The 15,457-nt window shown below is 40.4% G+C and overlaps 2 protein-coding genes across 2 annotated transcripts; both read right to left on the bottom strand.

Annotated features, from left to right (window-relative positions):
* Nucleotides 1-1,849: 1,849 nt before the first annotated feature.
* Nucleotides 1,850-3,772, bottom strand: LOC102225369 (homeobox protein Hox-A9b-like). The gene is made up of 2 exons (XM_005804640.3): nucleotides 3,153-3,772; nucleotides 1,850-2,876 (listed from the first exon to the last, which is right to left on the bottom strand). The coding sequence occupies exons 1-2, from the start codon at nucleotides 3,631-3,633 to the stop codon at nucleotides 2,638-2,640; spliced, it is 720 nt and encodes a 239-aa protein (XP_005804697.3). The 5' UTR covers nucleotides 3,634-3,772; the 3' UTR covers nucleotides 1,850-2,637.
* A 2,110-nt stretch (nucleotides 3,773-5,882) lies between these two features.
* Nucleotides 5,883-15,457, bottom strand: LOC102225893. The gene is made up of 4 exons (XM_005804642.3): nucleotides 14,435-15,457; nucleotides 13,440-13,665; nucleotides 8,599-9,398; nucleotides 5,883-6,590 (listed from the first exon to the last, which is right to left on the bottom strand). Exons 1-4 carry the CDS (start codon nucleotides 15,159-15,161, stop codon nucleotides 6,316-6,318), a joined length of 2,028 nt encoding a protein of 675 aa, XP_005804699.3. The 5' UTR covers nucleotides 15,162-15,457; the 3' UTR covers nucleotides 5,883-6,315.

Raw genomic sequence — 15,457 nt, 5'->3', positions numbered from 1 at the left:
TTCCCAACTCAGCTCCACCAGACTACAGCAGCAGCAGCAAAACCAGGTGGAACTGCCCGTCTGCTGAGCTCATCATACAAACCATTTCTCAGTCCAACACTCCTAACAACAGTTGTAAACAAAGGCAGTGTCAGAAAGACCAGGAGCTTCTTAAACTGAGAGTCTAATTTCAAGGCATCAACTTGTAAAGTTATATTTTTTTCAAGCTATGTTGTATACAGGTAGCATTTTTAAAGCTGAAGGTAACTCGATTGTGCTATTAAATGGCGCCGCTATTTGCCCGGAAATAGCTTAATACCGCCACTTTATCATCAAACATTGACTTCGTGTGATTTGTTGTATGAAAGCAAATGTGTAAGACATGAATGAGAAAAATCCCAGAACACAGTTTATGATTCGTTATGCTGGTGACTCCAAGCGGAGCTCTGCACTCCAACGCTTGTGTGCCTTGAACGCATCATCTGCTCTGCTCCTGCAAATTAGGCTTTGGTTCCCCCTGCTGGTTGCATGAGCGAATCAGCGCTCAAGTGAGCACAAAGCCCTGACTACATCATCACAAAGTATCAGTCTTGGACTCTACTAAGCTTAATTGGTTCCAACATCAGTGCCACTTTTCAGGCTGAGTTGGTCATTTCTGATGGGGTAATATACACTTAGACGTTCTTCCAGCAAATAAAAAGTTATATTCCCCCCCCCCCCGCTCCCTTTTAAAAAAAAATGTTTCCAAGAGAGAAAAAACAAAAAAAGTTTTGTTTAAATAAATGAATAAATAAAAAGACAAACAACAAACGGATGCCTCTGTGCCGAGACGGTGGGATTGCGACTAGACGGTTGTAAAGTAATTACAGACCCAAATGCAATCCCGACCGCGGCCCCCAGCACCCCCTTCTCTGTGGGGGTCTTTGTTGGTGCTCTCTGCTTCATTCTAACAGTATCCCAGATTTGTTTGCTGGAAGCAAGTCAGAAATGCTGCCTGACGGGCTGCCAGTGAGCCTCTGCATGCTGCACTGTTTTCGCACCTTATAAACAGTCAGGTTGTGATGGTTGAAGAAGGCAACTACAGTTCACAGAACGACAAGGGAGCACACATTCCAGAAAAGCCTGGATGGATGCCGTGAATCAGAAAACAACCGCGTCGATCTTAATGTTATACTTTATTATTAGTAGTAGTATTATTATATATTTTTTTTACCAATCTAAAAATCATACACCTTTATTTAAAGGAATTTTTTTGGGTAGTGACAGTCTCAAGCTCCTTAAAAATATATATATATACATTTTCAAGGTTTAACTGAATAAGAAATCCCAACAAAGATTGTAAAAATAAGATAAAATGTTAAATATAAGATTGTAAAAATAAGATTAAATGTTACATATAAGATTGTAAAAATAAGATAAAATGTTAAATATTTTTTTTATTAGACAGAGTCCCATTATGAGTACAATAACAGTCCTCTTATAACTTTACAGAATTGCTAACAGTGCTTCTGGCCCTTCTTACCGGTTTGAATATGAATAGCTTGAATATGAATAAAATAAAATAAACAAATAAAAATAGAAACAAGAAAAAACTGCAGTACTAAAAATGTAAATAGTCAGAAACTTACTGAATATGTTTTAGTCAGATCATTTCCATCAGCTTTGCAGTAATTGCTCTGAAATGAGAGCGTCAAATACTTCTGCCAAGTCATGCTAACAAGTCTAAATAAATGTATTTTGATTGCAAAACTTTAAAAGCAAACAAAACAATAAAAATAATAATAATAAAAGATAAAAAGTAAATGGGTTCGTAATAGGATAAATCCCAATAATTTCATAACAACAGCCTAATCATTACTAACGTTCTTATCTTTCAAGACAGTTTCTTACATTAAATAAAAATAAAACTGCCTTTCTTGTACTCGTTTTACGATTAAATCCCAGAAGACTACAACAAACTGATATCAAAGTGTCTTTTTGCATTTTCCTTACCTAAATGGCCCCTCTTCCCCCGCTCCTAGTTGAAATATTTTCTAACTTTGGAAATTAAACCTTTAGTCAGTTGGAGCCAAATTCAAAAACCGAAAAACATCTTTTGAATTTGTGTTTTATTTTTTGGCCGACTCTAGCCCACACTGCAGCGTAATGTGTTTATTATACATGTGCAAAAACACGATGCATTATTCTTCATTCAAATGAAAACGAATCACTGTGACATAACACGTCCAAATGTATGATACAAACTACACTTTATTTTAAATAAAATCAGTACATGTGAGGTATTTCAAGTGTGCGCAGGGTTTTCACAAATGCATCCAAACATTTAAACACAAAAGGCCGCAATAACAACAATAAAAATAAAATAAAAAATAAGTTAATCAATGCAGATAGGTAGCTGAAGGATATCGATAGGCTAGGTAGTCAAGTAAAGGTTCATGCAAATCATAGACGGCCTACAGAGTCAACACACTGTGTGCGCAAAAATACTAAATCCACCACGAGACACAATCACGGAAAATCAGTGTGGGGAGAGAGGGAGAATGGACACTCAGCGTTGTTTTAACAACACTAATTTACAACAACACGTACCAGGAATTATAAGTCCCCCTCTCCGCCCCTCTTCCATCCCCCTCCACCAGGTTTAAACGCAAATGGGCACTAGCTGTCTTTCCTTCTGTCTCTGGTTTCCTTCTTCATCTTCATTCTGCGGTTCTGGAACCAGATTTTCACCTGCCTCTCTGTCAGATTCAGGAGCCTCGCCACTTCGTACCTGCGCTCCCGGGGGAGGTACATGTTGAAGAGAAACTCTTTCTCCAGTTCGAGGATTTGGTGCTTGGTGTAGGGGCAGCGCTTTTTCCTGGTCGGCTTCGCGTGCAGCCAGTTGGACGACGGGTTGTCTGGAGGAAGATATCACCAATATTAATACTGAACAATGATAGAGTTACTTCAATATTTTATTGCTGTTTTTAGGTCTATTTTGTATCAAACACAGAGAAACCAACATTTAAACGAATGTTTCCACCTTCCTGCCCCCCCTCCCCAAGCCATCCTGCACAGGATTTATTTCTCAGATTAAGACCCTCCTATATTGGTCAAAATTTTTATACACATTGCCCACATCCACCTGACTTATTAGGCCACGCACTTGCATCAATAAGGAAAGCGTTGCTTACTTGCATCAACCGCCTCCCTTTTCTCTGCCGTCAGCTTGTCGTCGCTGGCTGAAGATGTGGGGGATGTATCGCAGGGAACCCCCGTGAGGGAAGCTCCGTTTTCAATGTCAGACAAAAGCGGTGCGTGCGTCTCCAGAGTCGTGCATTCTGCACCACCGAGCAGCGGCTCGGGCTTTGTCTCGTAATGCGCGGCTGCAGACGGGATTCCCGTCAAACACAGCGACGCAGAGACCGGGTCCAACGCCCAGGAACGCGCAAACATGCCATCGGCTTCCCCGCTGTATTGATGATGTACATATGCGTTGGGAGGATGCGCCGCGATGGTACTCCAGGATCCACTGAAAATAGAGGATTTCGGCTCCTGTCCGCCATATTCGGTGTGCGCCGCCTGCTCCATTCCTGCAGAGGTTGAGTACCTCATCGGTGCCATTTCTTCTTGCTCCGAAAGAATGCGCGTGTCAACGTAGTAGCTCGTCCCCATTGCACCGGAGTAAAGGAAAAATATGCAAGGTACCAAATAAAAAAGGGTGTGAAAAAAAACCCCTTGGTTTTACAATCCTGCAATGACGAGAGAAAGGATTCATTCCATTGCAAGGTGTTGTGTTGGTGCGCCACCTACAAGCTCCTTCCGTCCAGTAAGTTGAACCCTGTCCAAAACTGGATAGGGCGCCCCAAAACACGTGACCGTGGGACAGAACAATAAATAATAAATCAGCCTGTATACCGCTCAGCTTAAAAAGGGGGCCACAATTTTCACTGACCATATTTTAATAGCAATTGTTCACTCTTTTATTGGCAAATATTTCCTTTTATAAGCAATAAAGGTTGTGATTTTAGCCAAGGGATCTCGCTTCAGTGTAACAGAGGACATCTGTGCGTATATATGAACAAGGTTGTTGGTTCTTCAAAGCTTCTTTTAGAAAAAAAAATCTGTTTGCTACTTCTGAAAATGTACAGAAGTGAAAATTTGCTAGACTTTAAAATGAAATTTTAGAACATTTCAAATGTAATGGTGCTCCTACCTTTTATTGTTACCTTTTTAAAAAAAAAAAACCTTATGTGATTAGATTTAATATATTGCAAACAACCTAGAGGAAAGTTTCCAAGAGATAACCAAGTTGTGTCTTTGAAGGCATTCCAGGACGGGAAAAACAGCGGGGCTGGAGTTATTTGGATGCCATATAACGGTTCATTTTATCACGGGCAATTGGGTTGTTTTTCTTCAGGTTACAGCCGGGCTGGCTAAGCTAAATATCACCAATAAAGCTCAGCCTTTGTCCTCTTTCTCTGCACGGTCCGAGCAGACGCATCCGGCATTTTTTTTTATTTTTTTAAAGCAACTGGCGAGACTGCAGTGATCATAACCGAGGCCTTGTCTGTCCACACTTTTCTACTGGAGGTAGAAAAAAATGTAAAACGATTGAATCTTTTTTTTTTTATTACTCCAGCCTATAATTTAAATATCAATTCTTCCTATGATTTTCATGTCAAGCTAATTATAGTTTTGAAAACCTGCAGAAATAACAGAATTCTCCTATCTGATTGTTGTATTTTACGCACAGACAAATTCCCTCCCCAGCTCAATGCTTCTGAACTGCAGCTTTAAAGCGCCGATGCACTTCGTCCCAAATTATTAATGAACATAATCCAACGTGGTTTGCTTTTAATTATAAGACGAATTTCACTGAGGTAATCAAGGCAGTTTCGTGTTGTGGGAACATAAAATAAATAGCCCAACAACATGAGACTACCTAAACCACGCAACAGCCTGCTCTCCTGCAAAACGATTATTTTTTGGGGGGGGGTTTTAAAATAATTCTCTGTATAATTTTAAGAGTGAAAACATGTTTTATCCGTATGTTGCTTGAAAAGTAACCCATGCATATGCATTTAATTTATATATTATAAAAAGCGTGATTTCAGAAATAAAAAAAGACCCAGTCTGTGATTACGCGCATAGATCGTTGTGGGCTGTTGTTGTCCATGAAGTAGTTTATAAATGAAAGACATTCATTAACCAAATAAATAAAAATATAAGATGTCAAACAACTCAACCACAGGTAACCATTACAACATAAGTGTAGGAGTTGGATAAACATGGAAAAGGTGGCGTTTCCTTCTGCTTACGTCATTACTGAAAAGTGAAGCCCAGAAAAAGTCTAGCCAACATAAGAGTGCGTAATGACGTCAAAATGCTGTTGAAAACGTTTAACCTTATTTAGGTTAAATAAGCCTAACTTGAAGCAATTCCACAAAACATCAGTGAGCTGAACACAGTTTGTTGCTCAGGGATCTCCAGACATCTTCACACTTCCCCCTCGTTAGAACATTTACCGTCATTACTGGTTAACCTCCATGAGATGCTGCTGTTATTTTAATCGTTAACTCTGGACAAAAAGTTTCCTCCCCCAGTAAAATAGCGCCCAAATTACATGGAAAAGCCGAGGCTCCCGTCCGTCTAAACTACCTGTAAGGCTGGTCGATGTCGACGTTGATGCTTGCCTAAACTGGCTTTAAAAGCTGTTAGTCGTGAGACAAATCGCTAACAAAGCCTTGGTTTCAACGTTTTTCTTTAGCCTGTGGGCTGAAAAAAAGTTGCATTTAACATATTTGATGTTGCTAAATCAGGACTGGTCAAAATTAGGCAACCGTAAAAATACGAATACATGTCGGTTTTCTAAAAAAAAAATGTTTGCTGTGCAGAAATTCCGCTGTGTAATAATAAAAAAGAAAATACTGCACGAAATAAACATTTACAACAACGCACAAAGCCTGTGGTTTTGTGCGGTTATATTGTTTTTATTAATCTGAGCAGCTAATGTGCAAATATTCACCAGACCTCTTGTCTTTTTTTCTTTTTTTTTTTTTTTTTTTTTTAGTCATCACATTAAGGCCTACATGTAACTGTAACACAGATGAGCCAGTGGCCAGTCCAGCATGCAAAATCCAATGGATCACTCAGATTGAGCGCATAATTATGTACAAGCCTGAACAACTGGATGGATCAAATGTGACCATGTATAAATACAAATCCACGACAAGAACAGCTCTGATCAATAAGTTAGCAGTTGGGTCCTGTTTCTCCAAGGGCACTCTCACAGTTTGGGTGGAGGAGAAGGAGGAAGGAAGGAGGAACAGGAAGAGGGCGTTTCTCATCAAAGTCTCACGAAAACCCAAAGTTGCTGGAGAGCTCCCGGATCCTGTTTTCACGGCTCATCTTTTTCAGTTTCATCCTCCGGTTCTGGAACCAGATTTTGACTTGCCTGTCGGTGAGGTGCACGCTGCGGCTGATCTCCAGGCGACGCTCCCGTGTCAAGTACATGTTGAAGAGGAACTCCTTCTCCAGCTCCAGAGTCTGGTGCTTGGTGTAGGGACACCGCTTCTTTCTGCCGCTCTTTGCTGTCAGCCAGTTGGCCGTGCTCTCCATTTTGCCATCTCCTGCAACGGCGGGAAATGGACCGCAGTGTTACTAGGCAACAAGTATCATAAAAGATAAGGTGTGGGTTGTGGAAATGAAAAGTAAACATAAACACTAAATTGCTTGAGAACGTGTGAGATTTAATGTCATAAATGCTAGAATTTGAGTACAAAAAAACAAAATAAATAAAACTAAAACCAAAACTATTACACTAAGTTTGTTTGTTTGGTTTTCATGGCAATTTTACGCACAGCTGTGACTAAAGCCAAACATGTTTCCAGTTCAGCCGTTCATTTATACCAGGAACACATCTCTCAAAATTTAATAAATGTCTTTAATTTATTGTAAGTTTTTTCGGCAGACAACTTCATTTCTTATAGCTAAAATAACAATAAATAAAGTCTCTGCTGCGGCACAATTATCAGTTAAAGGGTTTAACTGTAACAGCTTTAAAATGTACTGTTGATAAATTACCATAGAAACTAAATGATCAATTACCTATTCATGATTTTTATTACAGGAAGAAATGTCTTTAGCTGGCGTTAAAATTAAAGAACAATAATCAATCAACATTATTGCTTTATGTTGCCCGCTTCATTTCAAGATGAACCACTTGCTGTTTTTAATTTTAGTTGATATTTATTGTAATTTGGATTACAACATAGAGCTTTTTGTATCAGAATTTATTGCAAATCTACAATAAATGATATATGTGCAGATAAGTGACAGACTGTACGTTGTCTCAGCACTAAGAAGAAGTGACACGAATGAACTAACTTGACTGTTAACACAACAAAAACATTGATTGATTTTTTGTTGTTACGGCACTGAACTACAGTTCCTCTCTTATTTTAATTTAGCAGTAAAATTAAGGTTAAACTGAAGTACAACATACTCTATGATTACAAACGGGAAAATCGTGTTAGTTTAAAATAAAAGTAGAGACAATTCCAGTCATGCTGTTACAAAAACTCAGAACTATTGCTATAATTTATGTTACAGTACGATCTAATCCATTCACCAGGGGAGAAATGTTATGTTCAAGCTCAGATAGATTCAAGAATAACAATCCGTACAAGTTTTTCTACTTCAGTCAAGAAGATAGTCTGCTTTATTTCAAGATCAATTCATTGATTCCTTGAAGTTGTCTGAGCTTCCTTATGGACAGTTTTATAGCAGTTACCATTAAAATCTGAATTTGACTCCAATGCAGTCTAAGATCAAGTTGGAGTGTGTGTAAATGAATCTGAGATTCTCTATATGGTTGGATAATACTGAATAGTTTTAACTTCATATACTTACAGATTTTTTTGTGTGTGTGCTGCAAGTGCCTTACAGTTACATCACTTGTGAAAATAAGGAATACAAATTAAATAAATTGAATGTAATTGAGTTCTGCCTATTTATCCCTTTTAGTATTGCTACAATTTAAATGCTGGTATCTCAGAATATTTCTATGAAGCAAAATGATGTAAGCAGTTCTGTTCATCCCTTTAACGACAAAAGCCGTTGTGAATATACAGTCATTTTACTGTTAAAACAAATGAAATGTGTTTACAGTGTATAAATTAGGTATGAACACCGTGAGCCAAACCTTCCTGTTCATTACTCGTGAATGTAATGTTTAAAATTAATGATTTCCTCGCTCAGTTACTGAGGTCAGGGATGGTGCCAATAAAAACAAATGAAAAAGCAATGATGCCACACAAAGGGGCAACTAACTGAGGCCTGGTTCCATTTTAAATACAGCCAAACAGGCACAATAGATCCAATCCTAGGCTGTGATTGGCCAAGTCATGGTCAAATTTGTCTCAGCCCAAACAAACTCAGACATGAGAGTTCCTGTTTCAGCTAAAGCTGAAACTACTCCTCTATCATACATATGAAACCTTAATTGGCCGTAAAACAATAACCGCCCACTTAAAAAAAAAAAAAACAACAAAAAAAACCACGGTCCTGTCCGGTCCGGTTTATCTTTTTTTTTTCTTTTTTTTTGCGTCATTCTGCAGCAGCTTCTCAAGTTTTCACCTTTTACGGACTTGTCTTTACACTCCGTCTCTGCAGGCTCAGTGGAAGACGAGCTCTCCAAGGAAAGGCGGGTGTCCTCCTCCTCCCTGGCCGGAGCGCACGGCGCAGAGCCGGGCGCCTCCTCGTGGCTCTCCCCGCGCTCCGGCTCCGCAGAGGCGGACTGCGGCTGTGAGGTCTGGCCTTCAAAGCGGCTGGGTCGCTGCAGACTGAAGTGATTCATGTCTGGCTGAACATCGTGATATAACCTGGAGGACGTGTAGGTTTGAGACAGGCGGAAGTAACCCGGGACTGGCACGGTGTTGCCGGGGGTAACGGGGCAGGACGCAGTAGAATAGGATATGTCATCCGCTGACGCTCCTTTATGACATTTGTCTGTCTCGTAAAGGCAGCAGGCGCTCTCCTCCTTTATGCTCGGCGAGAATGAACACTGAGCCAAATGCTGCCCGCTACAGGGTTGATCCACTCGGCAGGACCTGGACGTTTCCAGCCACGTTTCCATCCCCTGAACATACGGAACCGAGGACGGAATCACGCTGTGGGTCGTTGGCTCGCTGCGCTTCCCGACTGCCGGGAAACAGGAGCCGCTGGAGATCCCATATGAATATTCCGAAGCCGGTGGCAAATACAGACTGTTACTTTGGTAATACGGTGCGCCGTCGCTTCTCACGTTTATTAAGGAGTCCACAAAGAAGGAGTTCCCAGCCTGGTTGTTGGAACATGACATCGTCGCGCTGTTATTTGGCGGCGGATGAAGATGGCCCTCTCTGGCTGACATTTCTTGTGCAAAAACATTGCTGAATAATTACTGATACTCACGCTTCTCACCGAAGACTGCAGCCAATTAAAACACCAGCCGACTGCAGACTCCTCCCAGACCGAGCAGCCAAGTCTAATGTGTCGTATATTTTGTTTTAGTCCAAGTAAAGACAAAACTCTTAAAGATACTTGTGCTGCATTTTAGCTTTGGGGAAAAAAAAAAAAGAAAGAAATATCACGATAATTTGCAAATGATTACCGAGGACTGCGACGCCTTCCAAGTAACCAGAACCCCGAGGTTAACAAGTTAGTTGCTGAAAGCTGTCCCCAAGAACGGCGCACAATGCATCGTTTTACAGCCACTTTTACAGCACTGTAAAAATGAGGGGTCGGAGAGGCGCCTGTAGGAAGTAAGAGTGAAAGACCCAAAACAATCTCTAGTCGAGGAAGAACTCTCTACCTTTCTGCAGCTCTGAACATCATTGTTGGACTTCACTGTTAAAACTTCCAGCAACTGGGCCTGCATTGTGTTTCACCCGGTCGCACTGCTGCACATACCAAAGCAAAGCCAGTTGTGGTATAAAGTTTAACTATAACATTGTGGGTGCAAATGCCATGATGGTGTCAATAGCCCACAACTTTTACTACACACTGGATGTACAACCGCCAGAGCTGAATAATACTCTGGAGGGACATTTATTTAATGCAGATCTAATACAGGCGAGGCTGTAAGGGAGTCAGCTTGTTGTATGAATGAACTACTTGATAGTCTATCTATCTATCTATCTATCTATCTATCTATCTATCTATCTATCTATCTATCTATCTATCTATCTATCTATCTATCTATCTATCTATCTATCTATCTATATCTATCTATCTATCTATCTATCTATCTATCTATCTATCTATCTATCTATCTATCTATCTATCTATCTATCTATCTATCTATCTATCTATCTATCTATCTATCTATCTATCTATCTATCTATCTATCTATCTATCTATCTATCTATCTTATTTATGTATTTCAATATTTATTCATTTGTTTTGTACTGAAAGGTTACAAAGGTTTCTTCTTAGGATAATTAATTATCAATTAAATAAGAAAATTAAGTTACATTAAGTAGAATAAAATCTTCATTTTTGTATTGCACATTGATTTTTATGATCCTCCTGTTCAGAATGTTTTATTGTTTGTTTGTTTGTTTGTTTGTTTTTAGCATAATTCCACTTTAAATATCTGCCATGGATCAGTTCCCATGATGCTCACTTCGGCTGTTGCACATACAACCAGTAAACATTGACCGTTTTCCTGGATCGTTTCAGTTAAAGAAAACAACCAAAGCAAAAAAAAAAAAAAAAAAAAAAAAACACACACATACACACACACCTCCTGGAAACGTTTCTGAAGATGGGCTTTGCCCTGAAATACTCCACCGCGGTCACGTCTATCTCCCCCCTTAAAGTCTGGAGCCGTAAAGTCTAGAAATAAGAGCCCCCGGTTTTATATGGCGTCAGACCTGCTCCAGTCAAACAGCGAAGAAGAAAATATCCATTAACCCCCGGCGGATTATTTCCTGTCATGTTTCAGTATGCTCTTTTTATTATCATTGAATCACCTCTCTCATAAAACATACTGTTATAGGCAAAGGTCTATTTTTGTTTTTTTTGTTTTTTTTGCAAAGGGGCACAAAAATACCACCTTGGTGTCTGAATGCACGAGCACGGAACGGCTTCAAAGTGACCAAGAAGTGTCAAAAAATAAGTAAATAAATAATAATAATAATAATAATAATAATAATAATAATAATAATAATAATAATAATAATTATTATTATTATTATTATTATTATTATTATTATTATTATTATTATTATTATTATTATTATTATTATTATTATTATATAAATTCTACATTTGAAATAGAAAACCAGTTCCTCATACAAATGTTATTTATGACCAGAACTAAACATGCCTTAACATTATGTATGCTGCTCAAAAATAAATGTTTCCGTTAGAAAATATCTGCTGGTTGTATTCCTGCAATGCCTCCATTAAATCATACTATTACATGAAACACAGCGCCTTCAGATTTGTGACTCTCACATGGACATGTTCTGGGATGGCTCTCTCTTAAATCACCTAGCAAAAGTCATCGTGTCGTAAAAACAAGCACATGATAATATTCCTTGGCCTACCTTCATTAAATCCTTTGGTGGCAACATATTGTACAGGCATCTGAGCGCTGCAGTCCCAACTTCTTACATATGAAATCTCAATTCACGGCAATGACATTGATCTGAGGCGCGCCCCCCAGTGGTAAGAGGCGGTCTCGACTCACAACAACAACAACAAAAGCGTAGCATGAGTATTCCCACCATAGGTGGTGAGATGCTGCAACAAATGACTCAGGGAAGGTCCGCTAACACACGTTTCAATGCTTTTTCAGCCTCCTCCTGTAAAGTCCTAGTTAATAACCTTGGTCTCAGACGTTTTATGGCACTGCACTCCAAATGGTCCAGACGAATCCGCCCTTTTATGGCCAAGTTACTGGAGCAACTGGGAGGATGTGCAGCAATCAAAGCGGAATTCCTGGGAGCCCAACAGGATGCTCGGTGTAGGTGAAGCCCTCATCCAGGACCCTTATTAGCTTATGACAGGCCATTCGGGTTGTTTTCAGGGGTCCGGCGGTGGAAATAAAGCTGTCTGCATAGACCCACGTTTTACACATCTGGACTGAAATTAATTCATTTGTTTCTTTATTTATTAATGTTCCTAGAATTGTAAGACTGTAGACAAATGAAAAAAAATATTTTTTAAATCATAGCAGTGGTATTCATTTATTTACCGCTCTTTCTATGATGTATGTACTGTGTAAAGACACATTCCTTCAGGGCCTTTACTACCTTATTCAAGTTGTTTTCAGGAGACTGATGGTCTATGCGAAGCTTTCGTTGTTGTCAAACACGGTCGTCTCCCTGATGAAGTTTCAAAAGGCCGTCGTGCTCCACATCCAAAGTTGGTGGAGGCAAATATTGGCAATGATGGATAAATCAATGTAATTTTGATTAACTTTTGTCAATATTTCCGAAAGAGGAAAAATCTCGTCTTCTCCCATCTAAATTACACTATTTTAGCCACATATTGTGCTCCAGCACCGCTCATTGTGAGCATATTAAAAACAACATGTGCGCACGTATCCAAATCAGAGTGATCCTAACAAGCATGTTATATCAAACATAAGCTTTTCCTCTTCCGCCCCCAGCAAATCAAGGGAGTCTTTTTAACAGGTATCGAGTAATAACTGCAGCGACTCCTTTCACTATCAAATAACACCAGGCCGTGATACCGTCCACAAGCTGTGAGCTGGGGCATAAAAACAGATCAGATTATGTTTCAGTTGGAGACATTGACCTAATTCATCAGTGGTTTGCCCTTTTGCAGGAAGCTGAAAAAATAACCCACGTTTATGGCTCAGAATTTAAGGACATTTAAACACATTTAGATAAAAAAATAAAAGAAAAAAGAAAAGAAAAACAGAAGAAGAAGAAAAAAACTCCGTCGAATGACCACTATCAACTTTATCATAATGAGGACTGTTATGACTCCAAAGCATATAAAATGGTTTCTGGTTACGACAGGCGGAGGGCGGGGAGGGTGAACCATGACGGCCAAAGTTTTGTTTGAAGAACCCGACAGTGCGCGCGTGATTTCCGTAAAGGGGAATGTGAAAAATAAAATAAAATAAAATAATTGAGACATTGCGAAATATTTGTAGTCTTATTTCTATGGGGTAAAAAAGTTTTTTATTTTTTAGAAAATTACAGTAATTTGGTTTCATTTTTGTGTGCCATAACCTTAATAATAATAATAATAATAATAATAATAATAATAATAATAATAATAATAATAATAATAATAATAATAATAATAATAATAATAATAATACAGAGCTCCGGATTATTTAAAGATTTTTAGATTTTCAAAATAATAAAGATATAAACAAGTCCTTTGTCCTGATTTGATGTGAGGGCGCTCGGCAGCAGTCTTTGTTTTGCTTTTGTTTGGGACTTTTTCAGAGCAGAGGGTTTGTGCTGTAGTACTGTAAACGGTCTCTGTTCAGTTTCTTCTCTTTCATCCTCCTGTTCTGAAACCAGATTTTAACCTGGCGGTCCGTCAGATTAAGCATCCGGGAGAGCTGCAGTCGCTTCTCCTTGTTGATGTAAACGCTGAAGAAGAACTCCCTCTCCAGCTCCCTGATCTGGTACTTTGTGTACGGGCACCTCTTTTTGCGCGTCCTCTGGCCACCTAGAAAAAAATCGACAAAAAATAGATAAATAATAGTCAAAACCATTGATTCGCCCCATGGCAACAATGTGGAATTATCGGGCTGCTTCTTTCGACATGACCGCCGGACATGGTGATCCTGCAGTACATGAGTTTTGGAGTTCAAGTGTCCCCCCCCCTGTTCTCAGCCCCGCAGGAGCAACATGCGTAAATAAAGATTGCACCTGAGAGTCAAGCATCTTACGCACATCGGGAGTTCTGAAATCATACTGAATACGGCAAACTTACTCTTAAAAAAACCATTAATTCAACTTAAAAATTGCTTATGGACACCATAAACAAAGAGATCGCACCTTTTAGTCATGAAGCTGTTGCAATTCAGGCTATCAGAAAAGCAATTTACCAAATTTATTTCAGCTCAGTTAAGATTATTTATTCCCCGGCCACCCATAGCAAATGTTATATGGCGGCTTTTTTACATGACATCGCATTGACTTTCAGTTACACAAAACAATAAAATAGACGTTTTTACAGGGAAATGAGCTGTAAAAGGCGCATGTTTCGCGGAAAAGAGTAGAAATCTTTCTCAAAATTTTAACTCAAACTTTACGCCAATGTCTTCTCGGCCGATTTTAATTCCAAGCACGTGATATTGTCGTTTATAACATAGTTTTGTTACCGAGACCTCCATAAACCTTGCGTGCTTATAAAACTGCATATAAAAAGCTTTAAGAGCATGCAGCACAGTTAGATTTTTTTTTTCTTCTTCTTCTTCGTCCTCCTCACTCACTGCTGCCGCTCTTGCTCTGCTTCTCCTCGCTGTGGCCGGATGGTGACTCCGGGCTGCAGCTCTCCGCCGTGTCCGACCCCGGGTGAGCCTGAGCCGGGCTCGTTTTGCCGCCTCTGTCTGAGTCCGCTGCAGCCGGAGCGGCGCCGCCCGCCCCGCTCCCGTACGCCGTGTCAAAGAACTGATCGAACGCCTGTGGCAAGACGCCGTTCCTGCCGACGTTACCGCAGAATCCCGGGGTCGGGTTCGAGGGGCCGGAGTGGCCGCCTTTCACCAGGATCTCTGGCCCCCTGGAGGTGGGGGGTGCCCAGCCGTCCCTGTGCGCGACGTCCTCGGCGTAGCAGTGCGAGAGACTCCCCCTGCTGTGGTGCCATTTACTGGAAGCATCAATGCCATAGTCTCTGAAAGCCACGTCTCTCACTGACGGAACCTGTGTGAGCGCTGAGGACTGGTACGAGTAAGTGACGGGGCAGGAAGACTGGTTCTGGGTTAAATAGTGAGGGAGACCCGAGAAGTCCGCTCCGGAGACGTAATAAGTGCAGCTTGGTAGATACATACTGGAACCAGGCATCCGTTCATCAAAATCCATATTCTGCTGCTGGGGTCGCTCTATGGTAATAATCCTCGCATTGTTCCTGCGCGACTCTGCGCTCCAGTCACTTTGAGACAGACTGCTGGAGCAGAAAGCCTTAGACGTACAAGCTGACGTGGGGGATCCATCTCCATCCATTCCTGAGGGCCAAAGCCATGTGACCACTGGCACAATATGACAAATAGCCTACGTCTCGACGTGTGTTGGCTATATGAGTCAAATAGTTTTTCAGCTGCAAAAGCCGGCCTTCGCATATAGAAACGGGAAAACGCCGAGAGTTTTTGGAGCATATTGGACTTGTCTTGTGAGTTCGCATGCGGGATCTCCTGTCAGGGTTGCTTCTGTCTTGATTTCCACGTAATCACGACAAATGGGCAGCTGCACAACAAGCTGTTGCATCGCCCACTTTTGACGTTTTTGCTCAAAACCCCTGC

Source organism: Xiphophorus maculatus, chromosome 3, assembly GCF_002775205.1.
Source record: "Xiphophorus maculatus strain JP 163 A chromosome 3, X_maculatus-5.0-male, whole genome shotgun sequence".
NCBI lineage: Eukaryota > Metazoa > Chordata > Actinopteri > Cyprinodontiformes > Poeciliidae > Xiphophorus > Xiphophorus maculatus.
This window is presented reverse-complemented; position numbering and strand designations above follow the sequence as displayed.

Bases quoted from the DNA above. Each gene is read 5' to 3' on its own strand.
- LOC102225369 (XM_005804640.3), bottom strand. From the start codon at position 3,633: ATGGGGACGAGCTACTACGTTGACACGCGCATTCTTTCGGAGCAAGAA. The intron at 2,877-3,152 runs GTAAGCAACGCT...ATCTTCCTCCAG, and splicing joins AAGGGAGGCGGTTGATGCAA to ACAACCCGTCGTCCAACTGG.
- LOC102225893 (XM_005804642.3), bottom strand. From the start codon at position 15,161: ATGGATGGAGATGGATCCCCCACGTCAGCTTGTACGTCTAAGGCTTTC. The intron at 9,399-13,439 runs GCTCTGAAAAAG...GTATCAGTAATT, and splicing joins TACTACAGCACAAACCCTCT to ATTCAGCAATGTTTTTGCAC. The intron at 6,591-8,598 runs GTGAAAACTTGA...CCGCCGTTGCAG, and splicing joins TAAAGACAAGTCCGTAAAAG to GAGATGGCAAAATGGAGAGC.